General features: G+C 41.1%; 1 protein-coding gene across 4 annotated transcripts; it reads right to left on the bottom strand.

Annotated features, from left to right (window-relative positions):
* Nucleotides 1-1,473: 1,473 nt before the first annotated feature.
* NUP35 (nucleoporin 35) lies at nt 1,474-13,471 on the bottom strand. 4 transcript variants are annotated; one of them, XR_010591603.1, is made up of 10 exons: nt 13,298-13,471; nt 12,099-12,269; nt 7,809-7,936; nt 6,270-6,330; nt 5,460-5,601; nt 4,825-4,894; nt 4,602-4,730; nt 3,288-3,444; nt 2,643-2,807; nt 1,474-2,173 (listed from the first exon to the last, which is right to left on the bottom strand). XR_010591603.1 is itself a non-coding variant. In XM_008178288.4 (9 exons), exons 1-9 carry the CDS (start codon nt 13,329-13,331, stop codon nt 2,096-2,098), a joined length of 978 nt encoding a protein of 325 aa, XP_008176510.1. In that variant the 5' UTR covers nt 13,332-13,471; the 3' UTR covers nt 1,474-2,095. The 4 variants fall into 4 exon arrangements, 3 of the variants coding, with proteins under 3 accessions (XP_008176510.1, XP_023970518.1, XP_008176512.1); XM_008178288.4 differs by lacking the exon at nt 3,288-3,444; XM_024114750.3 differs by lacking the exons at nt 3,288-3,444; nt 4,602-4,730.
* Nucleotides 13,472-14,553: the final 1,082 nt, after the last annotated feature.

Below are 14,553 nucleotides of genomic sequence, written 5' to 3'. Positions count from 1 at the left end.
ATTAATAGACATGTGATTGCTTGTCCCTGTTTAGATTCCAACAAAAGGACAGCTCTTTACTAAACACCAGCTATTATATACACAAAATATAATAGCTCTCAAAAGGAGCACAGGGCTGGTCTAGTTAAGCAGATGAAACTGCTTGTATAAAGGTTATAACCAATATAGTTAAACTAGTGCACAAAGCTATGTGGGCACTTCAATCAATAAACCTTTCATATCAAATTAGCTTGAATCAATTAAGAACAAGTTTAAGCTAAACCACCATAAGCTACTCTTAATCTAATAGTGTCTCTGCTGGGTTTTGCACTGGTTTAAGTCTGTTTAAAAGTCAATTTATCTTAAACTGGTGCAATACATATTTAGACAAGGCTTAAGACTGCATGTTTCCCACGGTTTTATGTTCCCAACTTTGTGTAAGATCTAGGATGTACCACGTATGGGTTTCTATTTGGGAGTAAAGACAATGCACCTTGATATGCTCTGGAACCAAGTACAAACTGTTGGGATAAGACTATCAGTGGTGCACTGAGCCACATGCTGCCCCAAGCTAAAGGGTTGCCATCAGCTGTAGAACTGAATTCGGAGGAATTATTACTGGAGCCCAATACTAATTGAAACATGTTAAGCTTATTGAGGTGAGAGAAGTTTCCTCTCAAGCACCTTGAGAAAGAGAAATTTACAGAGTCAGGCTGAAGTTTGTAACTGTGTGTAGGGGTAGTAGTGTACAGAGGCAAGATTTTTCCCTTTGAGTAAATATAAAAAAAATAAGTTGTATTTAACCACATCTCAATCTATGATCATGGATCTCACAATGTAGGGCGAAGCCTCCTCAGTCCCGGATAGGCCACCTCTCAGGAAAGTCCTGGGTACTGAAGGAAAGTATGTTGGTAATTCAAAAGACAGCATTCTACTCTTCGATTCACTATTCTGCCAACATACCAGAAATAGCTTCTTCATTAGAAAGTCTTATGATGAAAAAGGCTTTGGCCCCCTGCAGTAATTAGTTTAGTCCTTGTTCTGGCCAAGTTACAGTTCAGGAATTTTTTCCACATGCAGTTGCAGTTGGATATTTTTAACTGCTTGTTTCAAGCTGTAGTGTGCCGAACATGGTTAGAAGTGGCATGTCCTGTGCACTCAAGGGGAGGATGTATTTTAGTCCTGGTGAAACATACAAGTTTGTGTAGCATATTTTTGATCTTTTCTAAATAATGCATAAGATATTAATAAGTGGCACAGTACACTACTACATTAGTTTCTTAGTAGGTCCAAATTTAAATATTAATAGTGTTCCCAATTCCAATTTATGCAAATTAAATCCACCCATTTGGTTTACCTGGCTACCCCAACCCTGATACAGCGCCATGTAAGTTCAGGTAGTACATGCAATATGCCTGGCTCAAACCTGAGAGACAAATGGGAAGTTCATGCACACATGGATCACTCAAGCTTTTAAAAGAACTCAACTTTGCAAACTCTTAATTACATTTTATTAGGAAAAAGTAAGTTAAAAAGGTTAAAAGGCTGTTATGAACATTTAGAATGGGACTCCAAGATGAACTTTATATAAACAGAGAAGTATTAAACAGCATCCAAATTAAAATTTAAACAGTCATTTTAAAATTGGTAGCCCAAGAAAAATCCCTTGTTTTACTAGAATACATAGTGTTCATCCTGCAGAAAACTTACTATCTTTCCAGAAAAGATTAAGAAACATTGTTACATTATTGGGAAACAGTGAACTGAGTTAACATTTATACATTATCACTTTACTGGAAAGTATAATTAACACAATTTCATAACTTACTGCAAATCAGTACTGACTTTTTTCCTGAAGTCATGCAATCACTAGAGCACAAACAGCAAGAGACCACTTGTATTTACACTGATTAGTTTAAGATTGACATCTTAAAACGCTGTGTACATTGCCATCATTTAAAGTGCAAACAACGTATGCTGAATTCTCCTCTCAGAAGGCATAACTGGTATGAAGGGAAGCTGAAATACTGCCATGAGTGGTTATACAACTAACCAGGAAGCTGGCAGTCTATTTGTAGCCCTAACTGTGTTTTAGTGTAATACTTTCCATTGCTTACTACCAGCCAAACATATATTCCATAGCTTTAGATACAATACTTTCATCTTTCCTTGGGGTTTGTCTGTCAGAAACCACCTAGAAGAAACAAAAACACTTGGTCAGCCAGCATGCATTCATTCTATTTATGCACCCCAGCTCTTAGAATTACTATGACTGTAAAAATGGGCATCTAAGGGTCTCAATACAAATTCAACTTCTTGGAATGGACTTTCTAAAAAAAGTCACTCCGAAAGCTTTTTGACAGATGAATAGGCTATGTAGGCAAGTCTGAAAAGAAAAAAAAAAGAAAAAAAAAAAACCTGCCTTGACAAGTGGGAAAGGAGCAAACTATAGGCGGAGATGAAAAATGAGTTACGTCTAGAACAATGTGCTGATGTCCCCACTACTCAGTACAGAAAGTACAAACATGCATTCAGCATGTCTTTTGGCTTAGTTGTTTCTTTTGCAGTTTACCTTGAGAAAGTCAAGAAGAATACAAATTCCTTTTTTAGAAATGTGCTTAAGTATTTTGTAAACTTTGTCGCTCTCTACCCTCTCAAAATACCTGATAGTCACTAGTGGAAGCTTTATATGCTGTTGCAAGAGGTCTCATTGTAGAAATCCTTGGAGTACTTGCAGGCTGCATCGGTGTGCCTAAGGTTTTTGTCGGTGGCGTGAAGACTGAAGATGTGGAGGATACAGAGCCTCTGTCAAAACTTTCCATCACACTCTTGAAAGAGAGGGGGAAATAGGCTATTTAAATGTCAATAAACTGGAAGCAACTAGGTACATATCAGTTTAATTCCAGTTAATGCAGTAACCGGATTTGATTTGACAAAAAGTAATATCCCAGGAGCTCAAGTTGGACCAGGACTCTAATAAAGTTGCCCTTATGTATTCAATGAAGAGTATGTAAGATATTGACAGACAGTGTACCAGACACTGAACTACCAGTACATGTTCTACGATGAACATTAATGCACAGAGCAGCAGTAAGAAAAATGCTTATTTAAAAGAACTGAATGACGCTAGTACAAGCTAGTGGGGAACTAATGATTTACTAGCCTTCAAGGTAACATCACAACCAAATTTGAAAACAGTACAGACAACATGATTTTAGTGATTTATAAATAAACTAAAAGCAAGTCTCAACAAACTTGTAGTGGGTCCAATCTTGGGTGTTAAATACCTAAATGTTACGGATTCAAACCTGGATAGTGTCAACTCAACCCTTCATCCTTCCATGAGTCTACTGCCAAACAATCCTGGGTTATCTGTAGAGTTAGTGATCCGATGGCTTTTTCCAGAACAGAGATTTATATTTTGTCTTTCCAAAGATTTTTTTCCCCTCCTTTTATTTTTTGATTCTGCAACACAAGACAAACTTCTTGACAGCCAGCCCATTAAAGCTGGGGCAAGAATAGGTCTCAGTCCTGTTTAGAGGATTTTCTGAGCAGAATCATTTGTTCACCTACTCCTATTCAGTTGTATTTCCCCAGTCCTACATTATTCCTGCTCATCCTTCACCCCCTTTAGTCTGGTATGTAGCTTAACCTCTTCCCTTTAGATGGTTTACAGCCACACTTGAACCCCATTACATCTGACAGCATAGTCAGCTCAAGTAAGTATACAGATGAGACTGCCAAGATAGCCAGAGTGCTGCAGGAATTGGTGTTTAAAGAAACAGGTAGGCGTGCTTTCCTCTTAGTGTAGAGGAGACAATTAACAAGTGTCTCTGTACTGTTTTGGATGGGGATCTATATACTTGCTAAAGTATATATGCTAGTCAAAGACTCAAAAAGAATAGCAAAAAAAAAAATTTTAAGTACATCAGAAGCAGGAAGCCTGCTAAGCAACCAGTGGGGCCACTGGATGATCGAGATGCTAAAGGAGCACTCAAGGACGATAAGGCCATTGTGAAGAAACTAAATGAATTCTTTGCATCGGTCTTCATGGCTGAGGATATGAGGGAGATTCCCAAACCTGAGCCATTCTTTTTAGGTGACAAATCAGAGGAACTGTCCCAGATTGAGGTGTCGTTAGAGGAGGTTTTGGAACAAACTGATAAACTAAACAGTAATAAGTCACTAGGACCAAATGATATTCACCCAAGAGTTCTGAAGGAACTCAAATGTGAAATTGCAGAACTACTAACTGTAGTAGTTAGTAACCAGCAAAGTATTAATCCCAGTGAATCAAATTCCAACTCAGGTAAATGCATTCTACCCAGCTACATTTCCCCTGCAGTTTTAGATAAATTAATATACTCATTTCACAGCCTTAAGTGTGGTGTAGCACTGCTACACACCGTTCTAGTTTCCATGTTAAGTCCTCAGATAACAAAGGACTCTACTACTGCAAACTACTGATGTATGCCACCTGATTTAACACATGAACCCTTTCCCCTGTCCCCGCACCCCACCCATCTACATGCTTCTGGAAAAGGAAAAGCAAGGAAGACACCAAAACAAAGATGCCTTATAATTTAATTTGTTATTCCATACAGAATGGATGGCTAACTTACTTTATCTATACAAGGCTTGACTCCGATCATGATAGATTCACCAAAAATCCTTCCGTCTTTGCTTAAGGCTTTCCGGGCTTGCAGTTTGGACTGATACCGAATATGCATCCAGTTTCCTGTATTGGACATCTGTCTCGGTTTTGGTTGGAAGTAGTGAAATTTAGTATTTGAAGAAAGAACAAATTAACATATGTTTTTAGGAGATAGTTAACATAAGACTTACCACATGCTTTAATATGTTTCCATACTGTGCAAACTGTAGTAGAATATAGGAAGCAGATGCTTGTGGAAACCTGAAAGCAACAGACAAGATACTCAAAATGCTGTTCAGTGAGAAACTATTATAGAACACACTAAATATTCTATAATGTTTTGCTGAAATATGTATCCTTGGCAGAGTTCCCAAAAGTGCAACATCAGCTGAACTGTTCATTAAGCACTGATTCTGAAACAGTATTTAAGATAACAGAATGTTCTAGAACTTATTGGCTCATCATCATCTACACTTTTGCATGAAGAGAATGATGTGCAGATTTCCTAAGGAAGCCACTTTACTATTTAGCAGATGTATTCACTTGCTGTCTCCTGGCTTTGAGGATCGAGTCCTGTGATTGCAAGTACCCCAACACAATGTCCTATTGCTGCTTCTTTCTGGCCTTGCACTGCCCACTCTCACCCACTTTCTAAGAAGCAAGTTAAATTTCAGTGTACTGTAGTGTAGAAAATTTAAGTAATTAAAACATACATTTTTCAGTGATGTATAGATTGTACATCTACATGTACCAGTACCCAAACAGAATAGCCAAGTATAAGGACTTTGCCATTAGATGTCTTAGAAAAATGCTGCAGATCACTCACCCAAATACAGTTACCCAGGTGTCATCGAGATGATCTTCTGAGGTTAAAGAATCCCCTTGAGTGTAGAAAGGATCCAGCTGAGCAGGAGACAGTGTAGTCTTTCTGGGCTGTCCAATACTTGCAGGACTATATACCCCTGTGGCTGTTACATTGAAATAGGATTGGTTTCAATGAATTGCTACTGTAACTAAGCTAGTCAGAGTAGTGTAGAAAGCTAGGCACCTAAGAGTATAAATTTGATATCAAGATTATTTTAGCAGGAAAAATTAGGCGATTTATTTTCATAAACACAGTAGAATGACATTAACTCACACTTCAGACTAGTGAAATTTGAAAACATGTTGCTAAGCTCTGTGACTGAGCTACTTACCACACCTTCGTCAGCTGCTGCTAGAAATGGGGCCAAATCCTGATCCTGCATCTACTGTGGGAACAAAGAACCCAGCAGAAAGCTTTACAAGACGCCGCTGGGTTCATACAAGGAAATGAGGAGGCTTTAAAATGCTGGCACCATGTGTCGTCCTCCATAGTATTCCTTAAGAGCAGCCACTTCTGCCTCTGTGTTCAATACAGCAGAAGGAGTTCTACTGCAAGGAGTAGATAAATAGCTGCAGTTCCTTGTTCTTGTTCTGGCTGCAGTACCCTAACAATAAACAAGGCAGTACTTTCCTGCTCACATTTATCGCCTGCAAGCAGAAAGAATGCTATTTACTTGCAAGGCAATTTACAAAAAAAGTGAAAGACTTCAGACAGAGTTGGCCCTCTACCATGCTAACAGAAGTATAGCAAGCAGTTTGACAGGATGTCTACCTGTTCCAGGGGTTGCTGGCATAGCTCCAACCAATGGACTCTGCGTTACAGAATAGCTGGGCTGCATTAAAATACAGAAAAGTAACAAATCATAGTTGCAGGTACATTCTTTTCATATAGTCAGTAAAGACCAGTTTTCAGCCCAATTTTTAAAAATCAGGAGAAAAGGTTAATTTTTTGCCCCAATATCAATTTAAACCAAACATTCTTCTGCTTGCAGCTAGTGAAACAATTGTGCAAACCCAGTAAGTGGATCCTAACATGCAATAATTCATATAACCTAGTAAATTCCTTGTATAGCCAAATAACCCTCAATTGGTAGATAATGAAGAGCTTACTTCACTGTTTATCCTTGTGGAATAAAGTGCAATTGACTATGGGTCTTCTGACAAAAAGTATCTAACTCCTATTCTTTTACACAGTGAACTCCTCTAGTAACTATTTCACCTTAGGGAAACATTGTTAACAGCACACTGCTTATACATTTGTTCATAAGGCAGTTGCCATCTAGACAGCAACCAATTATCATACATTAGGGAAATCTATGCACACCACAGATTGAGGGGCCTCTGAACTACAGAAGTAAAAGTCAGCTTTCCTATAAACAGCAATGTTTTGCCAAGAAAGAATAAGTATTTTGCATCTATACCCAAAGACCTTTCATTATTTTGAAGAGTTAACATAACTCACCACAACAACTTAATAAATATTCACAAAGAACATATCAAATGAGAGGCCTCACTTGTGTCTATCAATTCTTTAAGTTAGTAATGTCCCCTTCCCTTCACTCAGTTGTAAGCTTCGGCAACATCTGCGGTATGACGAGACCACTCAGTTGGATTACCTACCCTTGAACGACTTTTACCCTATGCTATCTATTCTCTTCTTTCCCCCTTCCAAACTGAATCAGAGTATTCAGAAGTTTAGGTGTCTCAAAAGGAAATGTGCTGTTACAAAAGGAAATGTCAGTGTTTTAAGTAAGGGCTTCAACAATGCCCTTTCAACATTAAAGGTAGCATGTTTTTTCTTAAAGTGCCCCATTGCTTCGACAGAATACTGCCATCTCATTTACGCTAACTTTTTGTTGCATTATTGATACCCAAAAAATTTTAAAATATTTTGTCTTCCTGTATTTTAAGTCTTAATTAAGTTGTGGCAAACATGTAAAGATATGTAACTTCTGGTCTGATGTAAGAGACTTGACTGTTTTGTTTCAAGAGAAATTCCTTGATTTCATATTTCACCCTCCAAAGTCATATGGAGGAAGAGGGAAAAAAACTAAAGGAGATACATGCTAATATTGCAGTGCTTGTTTGTCAGACTAAGCAGCTGGTAACCAGACTAAAGTGAAATTTGAGTTAAGTTAAGATTCAGGAGCTGAAGCCCTCACTAACCAGAGCATGAGAGGCATTCAACACTGAAATAAAAACTGTATGAATCAAATGCCTGCACCCAACCTGGGAAGTAAAGGCATTCACTACCTAAGTTAACTCAAGTTTCAGTTTAGCTTTGCAACTAACCTTTAAGATTACCACTTACTGGTTTTCTTGAGGTTAGAGGTGTAGATCCAAGTCCTGGACTAGATATTTCATCATATATACTTCTAACAGGGGGAGCACCACTTTTATCCTTATGTGTAGGAACTACTGGTTGTGGAGGAGATCCACCTGCAATGGAAAGGAGCAAGTAGAAAGCCTATCATTTCCATTTACTCCACCAGATTAATTTTGAAACTCTAGCCTTTCAACATTCAAACACTTAGCAATCATAAGACTGTCTAGTTAGTTTTTTAATTGTCCCCCTCCCCATTCCCCTGGACACCTAATTTCTATAAACTAAGAACAGACTGTTCAACCACTTTGTTGGACAGTTTTCAGTACAGTTGTATCAGAATCGGATATATCAAAGGGACAGATTATGGGTACGTCTACACTTACCGGAGGGTCCGGCGGCAGGCAATCGATGTTCTGGGATCGATCCCGGAAGTGCTCACCGTCGACGCCGGTACTCCAGCTCGGCGAGAGGAGTACGCGGCATCGACGGGGGAGCCTCCCTGCCGCGTCTGGACCCGCGGTAAGTTCGGACTAAGGTACTTTGAATTCAGCTACATTATTAACATAGCTGAATTTGCGTACCTTAGTCCGAAGTGGGGGATTAGTGGGGACCAGGCCTTTGATACTATCACTCACTGAGTAGCACTTTAACTCCTTCAGTTGTCCCATTGAAGTAAATGGGACATTTTACAGAGGAAGGTACTACTCAACATGAGGAAGGATATCAAAACCCAGTCCCTAATAATTACCCAATGGTCTTCCAGTGGCAATGCATTTGCTGCTTATAACATTTAAAGTTATACAGAACACAGCATGAAAAAATACTGTATGGCACAACACTACAGCAATAGGGGAATATATCCAGTAACTTCAAAGATTATATGATCTATGAGTGTTGATTACTATCCACTCACTGGAAGTGAAGTTACTTTAAATTTTGAGTTCTGTTTTGCATTTCTGTGGACACTGTCAGAGTGTGGTCTATGTACTTTGTCAGAAAAATAGTATTAATGTACAAGTGTGACTGGAGCCTCTGGAGACCACCACAACACAAGGATATTTAGTAAGAGTAGCTCAAGAAATTAAACTGATTTAAAGAACCTTGATGCACCCAAGAGAACATTTACGTAGGCATGCTCAAGAGAATAGTTGTGCGTGTGGAACTCGGTAAGTCAATAATGACTACATTAAACTTCTGTTGCTATCCAATTCAAATGTATTTCTCAATCCTGCACTACAAGACTCCCTATGAATGAATTATTTGTGAGCTGCAGAAAGCTGTGGCTATATCCACATAGCAATTGAGGGGTTTGATGCATATACACTTGATAGCTCTACTAAAGCTATTGCCTTAAAACAGGCATGTTCCCTCAACAGCTAGCCAGCCACGCACGCCCCCAGGGCATCAGGCAGGATTTTACTTGGGCAGCTAGTTCAAGACTCTGCTTGTACTGTTGCAGCCACACTCCTATTTTTTTAGGTGCTTGTTCAAGCGGAGCTAGCACATGTACATCTACCTGAGCTGGGAATCACACTTCCCAGCTTCTGGTTAGACATACTCTGAAAGTCTTCCAATCGTTTAACTACTTTAATAGCTCAAAATGTCCAGAAGTTGCTATAAAGCACTAAATGGAGCATCCACAAATTAATGCCTCCAGGTTACTCATCTCTTAAATTAACCCAAATTTAAGATGACATGTTCAATCTTTGGGTCTTGTAGTTAGACTATCTGATGGCTTGCCTCCAACCATCCCTCAAGACTTAGGCGGAAGCCCGACTTTCACTGTCTTGGGGGGTGTCAAATTTGTGGCAATTTATTCTCTATTGCAGTAACTCCTAATTTTGGAGGATTAAGTTAAATCTACATTGTTATTCTAAATTTGTGTTGGTAATTTTCTGAAGAGTTTGTATTTTAAGAAAATCAGGAGCGCCAAGTCCTTAATGGACAATGCAACAAACTGCTAAAATTTCTATTTATGAACACTTAAAAAAAGCTAATCAATTAGTTCAATAGCTGAAAGTAACAGCACATTTCAGTCCAAAGTGATATTTAGACCAGTTATACTAAAATATTGACACAATAGCTCAAAGGAGACAGAACACATCAGTACTGCATTCTGCACATTTAACCCCCTCCTCCATAATGGAACCTTTACCCAGTGGCATTAGCGTGCTACTCACACTATACCCATGCAGTTAGTTGATTCAGTGAAACAAATACTTCCTACTTCATCTGGGATATTGAATACATTGATTTAGAGATGTAGAAGCTGGTAAGTGTGTCTAAGGAAAGGAGAAAAGCTGACATAGTATTGCATTCCTCTGGGTAAGAGCAGAGAGAGGGGTAAAGCCTCTTCCACCCACCCAGTTGTCAGGATGGAGAACAGATTCACACAATTTTCCCAGTAGCCAGGAGGGAAAACAGTAGATATACATTACTTACTACATGCCTATGTAATCAATAATTTTCCCATATATGCCCAATTTAACTTGACAGCCTTCACCTAATGTAGCTAGTAGGCACCTCACAAAAACAGTCAGAGAGATATTCTGAAAAGGATTTTTAGTTCTTCCCCAATGACAATTTTATCTATATACAATTTCTCAGGCAAATTTACCAGTAATGTCTTCCTTTAAAATCAAGTTCCCAAAAGCTTCATTTTATTTGTGCTAGCACAACAGATCACTGCTTTGATTGAACAACTTCCCAACTAGCAGAGCAGTTACTTTTACCAGCAATCTACCTGTGGAAAACCAAACTCCCTTTAGTATAGATTGAATATGGGATGTAAATATTGTTTAAAACATTAAACAATATAATTTTAATTGTTTAACCGGTTAACCAGTTAACCGAGGCCGCTCCGGCTGGCCCAGCTATGGCCAGCTGGATGTAGGCAGTAGAACTACCTTTTTGACTGCATGATGGTGCCATCCGTAAAAAGCCTGCTTAAGGTCTTGATCACTTATGCCTGGTATACAATTAAAATTTAGGTTAACATAGCTATGGTGCTTGGTGTTGTAATAAGTTCACCTCCAATGCTGACCATCATAATTACCTAACCTCTGGTGATGGAGATGCTTCCATCAACCTAGCTACTGTCACTTGGAGAGATCGCATTCCTAAAACTACAGAAAATCCCTGTCACTGTAGGCAGTATCTACACTACCACGGTATGTCAGCATAGCCATAGCTATACCATTCTAGTCCCCACAGTGTAGACATACTTAAAGAGTATGGGAAAAAGTGAACTAATGGACAGCTGAGCATCTTGATTTACTTCTAGAACAAACGCTATATGTATATCTTTACTTGTGTACCACACCATCAATCCACATGGCTGTTTACAATGTACATTAAACAAGATAAATACATGGTTCCTTCCCTGAAGATTTTACACGCTAAACTGACTAAACAAATTTACAGGAATTAAAAAGGGAATGTGGGAGGAAGCATCCACTCATTAAACCTCCTTCCTCAGTGGAAAGATGCTCCGCCATGTAAGCCTCTCCCTTAAACAAAAGTATCATATCTATTAACACTTTCCACAACACTTCCCCCACCTTCAACAAAGCAAAACCCCCTCATTAAATACTTGTGTAAATAAACCCCCACTCTTTCCTTTTCTGAAAGTCAAGCTAATTCCATTGCTTCATCCTCTAATAAAATTTTTGCTACTCTAGCTGGCTGAGCATTGAAAACTCCTACTCCTAGAAAGTCTTCAGATGTTCAACAAATTAGTTATTGCGGTTTTTTGGATAGTGTACCCTCTGACGAGGAAAGTTAATTTGATCATACTTTGCTAGAGCTATTTATGCCAACACTATACTATTTCAAATAGACAAAAATCCCAATGTGATATAATTTTTATTTCTCAAGTTGCTTCCACTTTACCAATTACATTAATTAGTGCTTTAAAATATTTGACCATTTATGACCAGTTAACGGACCAATTATTTTTGACAAGTCAAATGTTGGACCTTAGATTGAACCTATGCCAGCAGAAACTCACATTATACTTCTTGAGGAAATTTTGTTAGATGGAAACAGTCATAGTTAAATCACCATGAAACTTGTTCAAGACTTATTTGCAATAATTAGCTATTCAAACTAATTTGAGTATGTCTGGGGCCATCTTTAGCAACTACAGTTTGGAAAATGATGGAGACTCAAATTTGTAACAAAAACCACTGGATTGGTAAATCAAAGCTAGCCTTTTTTTAAATAAAAAAATACACAGCTACTTCTACAAAAGGCTTCATAGTAAAATGTATTCACCTGTAAGTAAAGGAGACCTCATTTCCATCACACCAACAGAAGGGCCACTTAAAGAGCGAGGTTGTGGAGTCATTGGAGCTGGTAAATCGCCCATTAAAAATCCAGGTAGGAACTGAGCACCAGCTCCTGGCTTTGGAGAGGTGGGGGAACCAAGAGTCATTGGTTCAGCTCCTGTATTAGTAAACCAAAATTTAAGAATCTAGAAATGTTAGTGATTCAGCATACCGCAGTTCCTACAGATAAAGAATTTGTCGGAAAATTACAAGAAAGTAAAAATTAGTGCTGTGAAATTGATACGAAAGAACTTTCCTCATTACAGATTTACTTTCATAATCAGAAACAATACCTGCTAAACCTGCATTTTCAGTGACCATAGCAGTTGTTATTTCTTATTAATTTAAAGAAATAATAACCAACTTTATATATCACTTTTCCTCCTGCTCCTTGTTTCATTTTGCAGCACAGAGCGCTCACACTGTAGGGCTGGAACCAGGAACTTCCAGGTCCTAATTCCAGCTCCATCACTGCGCCTCCGTGCGTAGCCCGGCTCAGTCACGTCACTGCCCGAGTCCCCCAGCTGCACAAGTGACAGTCGCTGAGGGCCGGATGTTTCAAAGTAACGAAGCATGAAAACTCCCATGGACCGTTAACGATCCTGGCCCTGCGCTGCTGTAGCTTTTGCTGCATCCGATGAAGTGGGCTGTAGCCCACAAAAGCTTATGCTCAAATAAATGTGTTAGTCTCTAAGGTGCCACAAGGACTCCTGTTCTTTTTGTAGCTTTTGTGTGCAGCTTCAGACACGAGGTACTGAGCGTGGTGACTGGCACCGTCGGGAAAAAAGGGAAGCGCTCCTCAGCCATGATAGGACCTGCCCCAGGCCAGCCACGCAGCAGCGCTCCCACCGGGGAGCCACAGGCGCTGCTAGGCCTGTAGGCAGCTGCACGGCTCGGATCACCGTCAATCACGGCAGCGCTAAAAGCCGGGCTACTGGAGAGCCAGCGCGGCCATGCGATACAGTCACGGGCCAGGTGGAGAGCGCGGCCGGGGCCGTGCAGCGCCGCACACGGCGGGGAGCCAGGCCGCTGACACGCCCGTCTATCCCCGCGGCCGGGCCTTCCTCCCCAGCCGCGACTTGCCCCGCACCACCCGCCTCGCAAACAGCTGGAGCCGCCCCCCAAGCTCCGCGAGACCCTGCTTACCGGCCGGCGGCAGCTCCATGGCGAAGGCGGCCATCACGCTGAGGGCCCGGAACCGCGGGAAACAATAGCAGCAGCCGCCGCGGCGAACACTTTCAAACAGAGCGGAAATTCGGCCCGCCGCGGGGCGCGCTGGGATGCGTCACTTCCTGCCTTGCCCAGCCGCCATCTTGGGGGAGCGTGACTTCAGGGCAGGAAGAGGCGTGGTTACGGTGACGGTAGCGCGCTCAGACGTTCACCTCGCCCCTGACCACGCCCCTGACCACGCCCCTACCCCCACCTCAGCCTCCTGCCCTGCATTGACCAGGGACCCTCGGACGCGTTACACCGGCGAGATGCCCCCCTGCTCCGAGATGGTCAGACCCAGCTCGCCCCCATCACCCCGTGAGACTGTAACACACCCAGCAACCACCACATGGCCACCGTGAGACTGTAACACACCCAGCAACCTACGCTCACCTCCTGTGATACTGTAACACAGTCAGCAACCCCCCATCATCCTCGTGAGATAGTAACGCACCCAGCACCACTCCCATCACTCCCATGAGACTAACACATCCAGCTATCCCCATCACCCTCTGTGACACTGTAACAAACCCAACAACCCCCCATCACCCCTGTGAGACTGTAACATGCCTGACTACCCCCACCCATCACCCCCATGATTGTAACACACCCAGCAAACCCCAGTAACCTCTGTGACACTGTATCGTGGCCAGCAACTGCTGCCCCCTCCCCTGAGATGGTAACCTCCAGCAACCCCAGAAGACTAACACCCACACAGCAACCCACATAACCCCACACTCCATGAGATTGTAACACAAAAACGCAAACACAGAGAGCAATCTCCTGCATCCTCTGTGAGACTGTAACAGACACACAGAAACCCACATGACCTCATACCCCTGTGAGACTAACACACACACACACACACACACACACACACCAATCCCTACCCCCTTGTGAGGCTGTAACACACACAGCAAACTCTACCCCGTGAGACTGTAACACATGTACAGCAACCTCTCTCACTTATACCCTGTAAGACTGTAACACACACAATACCCCCATCCCATGAGACTAACACACACACACAACAACATACACCACATTCAATGATGTTATCAATCTTATCTATATGTGTTACTAGATACTGTAAGTGACTGTTGAAGGGGGAGTTGTGAAGTTGCCTTCTGTTTGGGATTACGTCTGGCTTACCTTGTGTGGGAGTGGAAGGGTAACCCTACCTACACACCCTC

The sequence above is a fragment of the Chrysemys picta genome, chromosome 11, assembly GCF_011386835.1.
Source record: "Chrysemys picta bellii isolate R12L10 chromosome 11, ASM1138683v2, whole genome shotgun sequence".
Classification (NCBI taxonomy): Eukaryota; Metazoa; Chordata; order Testudines; family Emydidae; genus Chrysemys; species Chrysemys picta.
This window is presented reverse-complemented; position numbering and strand designations above follow the sequence as displayed.

Excerpts from the sequence above, each read along its gene's own strand:
- NUP35 (XM_008178288.4), bottom strand. The coding sequence starts at position 13,331 with ATGGCCGCCTTCGCCATGGAGCTGCCGCCGGCCG. Across the intron at positions 7,937-12,098 it reads GAGGTCTCCTTTACTTACAG|GTGGATCTCCTCCACAACCA; the intron begins GTGAATACATTT and ends TTTCCATTGCAG. Across the intron at positions 4,731-4,824 it reads GAAACATATTAAAGCATGTG|ATGTCCAATACAGGAAACTG; the intron begins GTAAGTCTTATG and ends AAACCGAGACAG.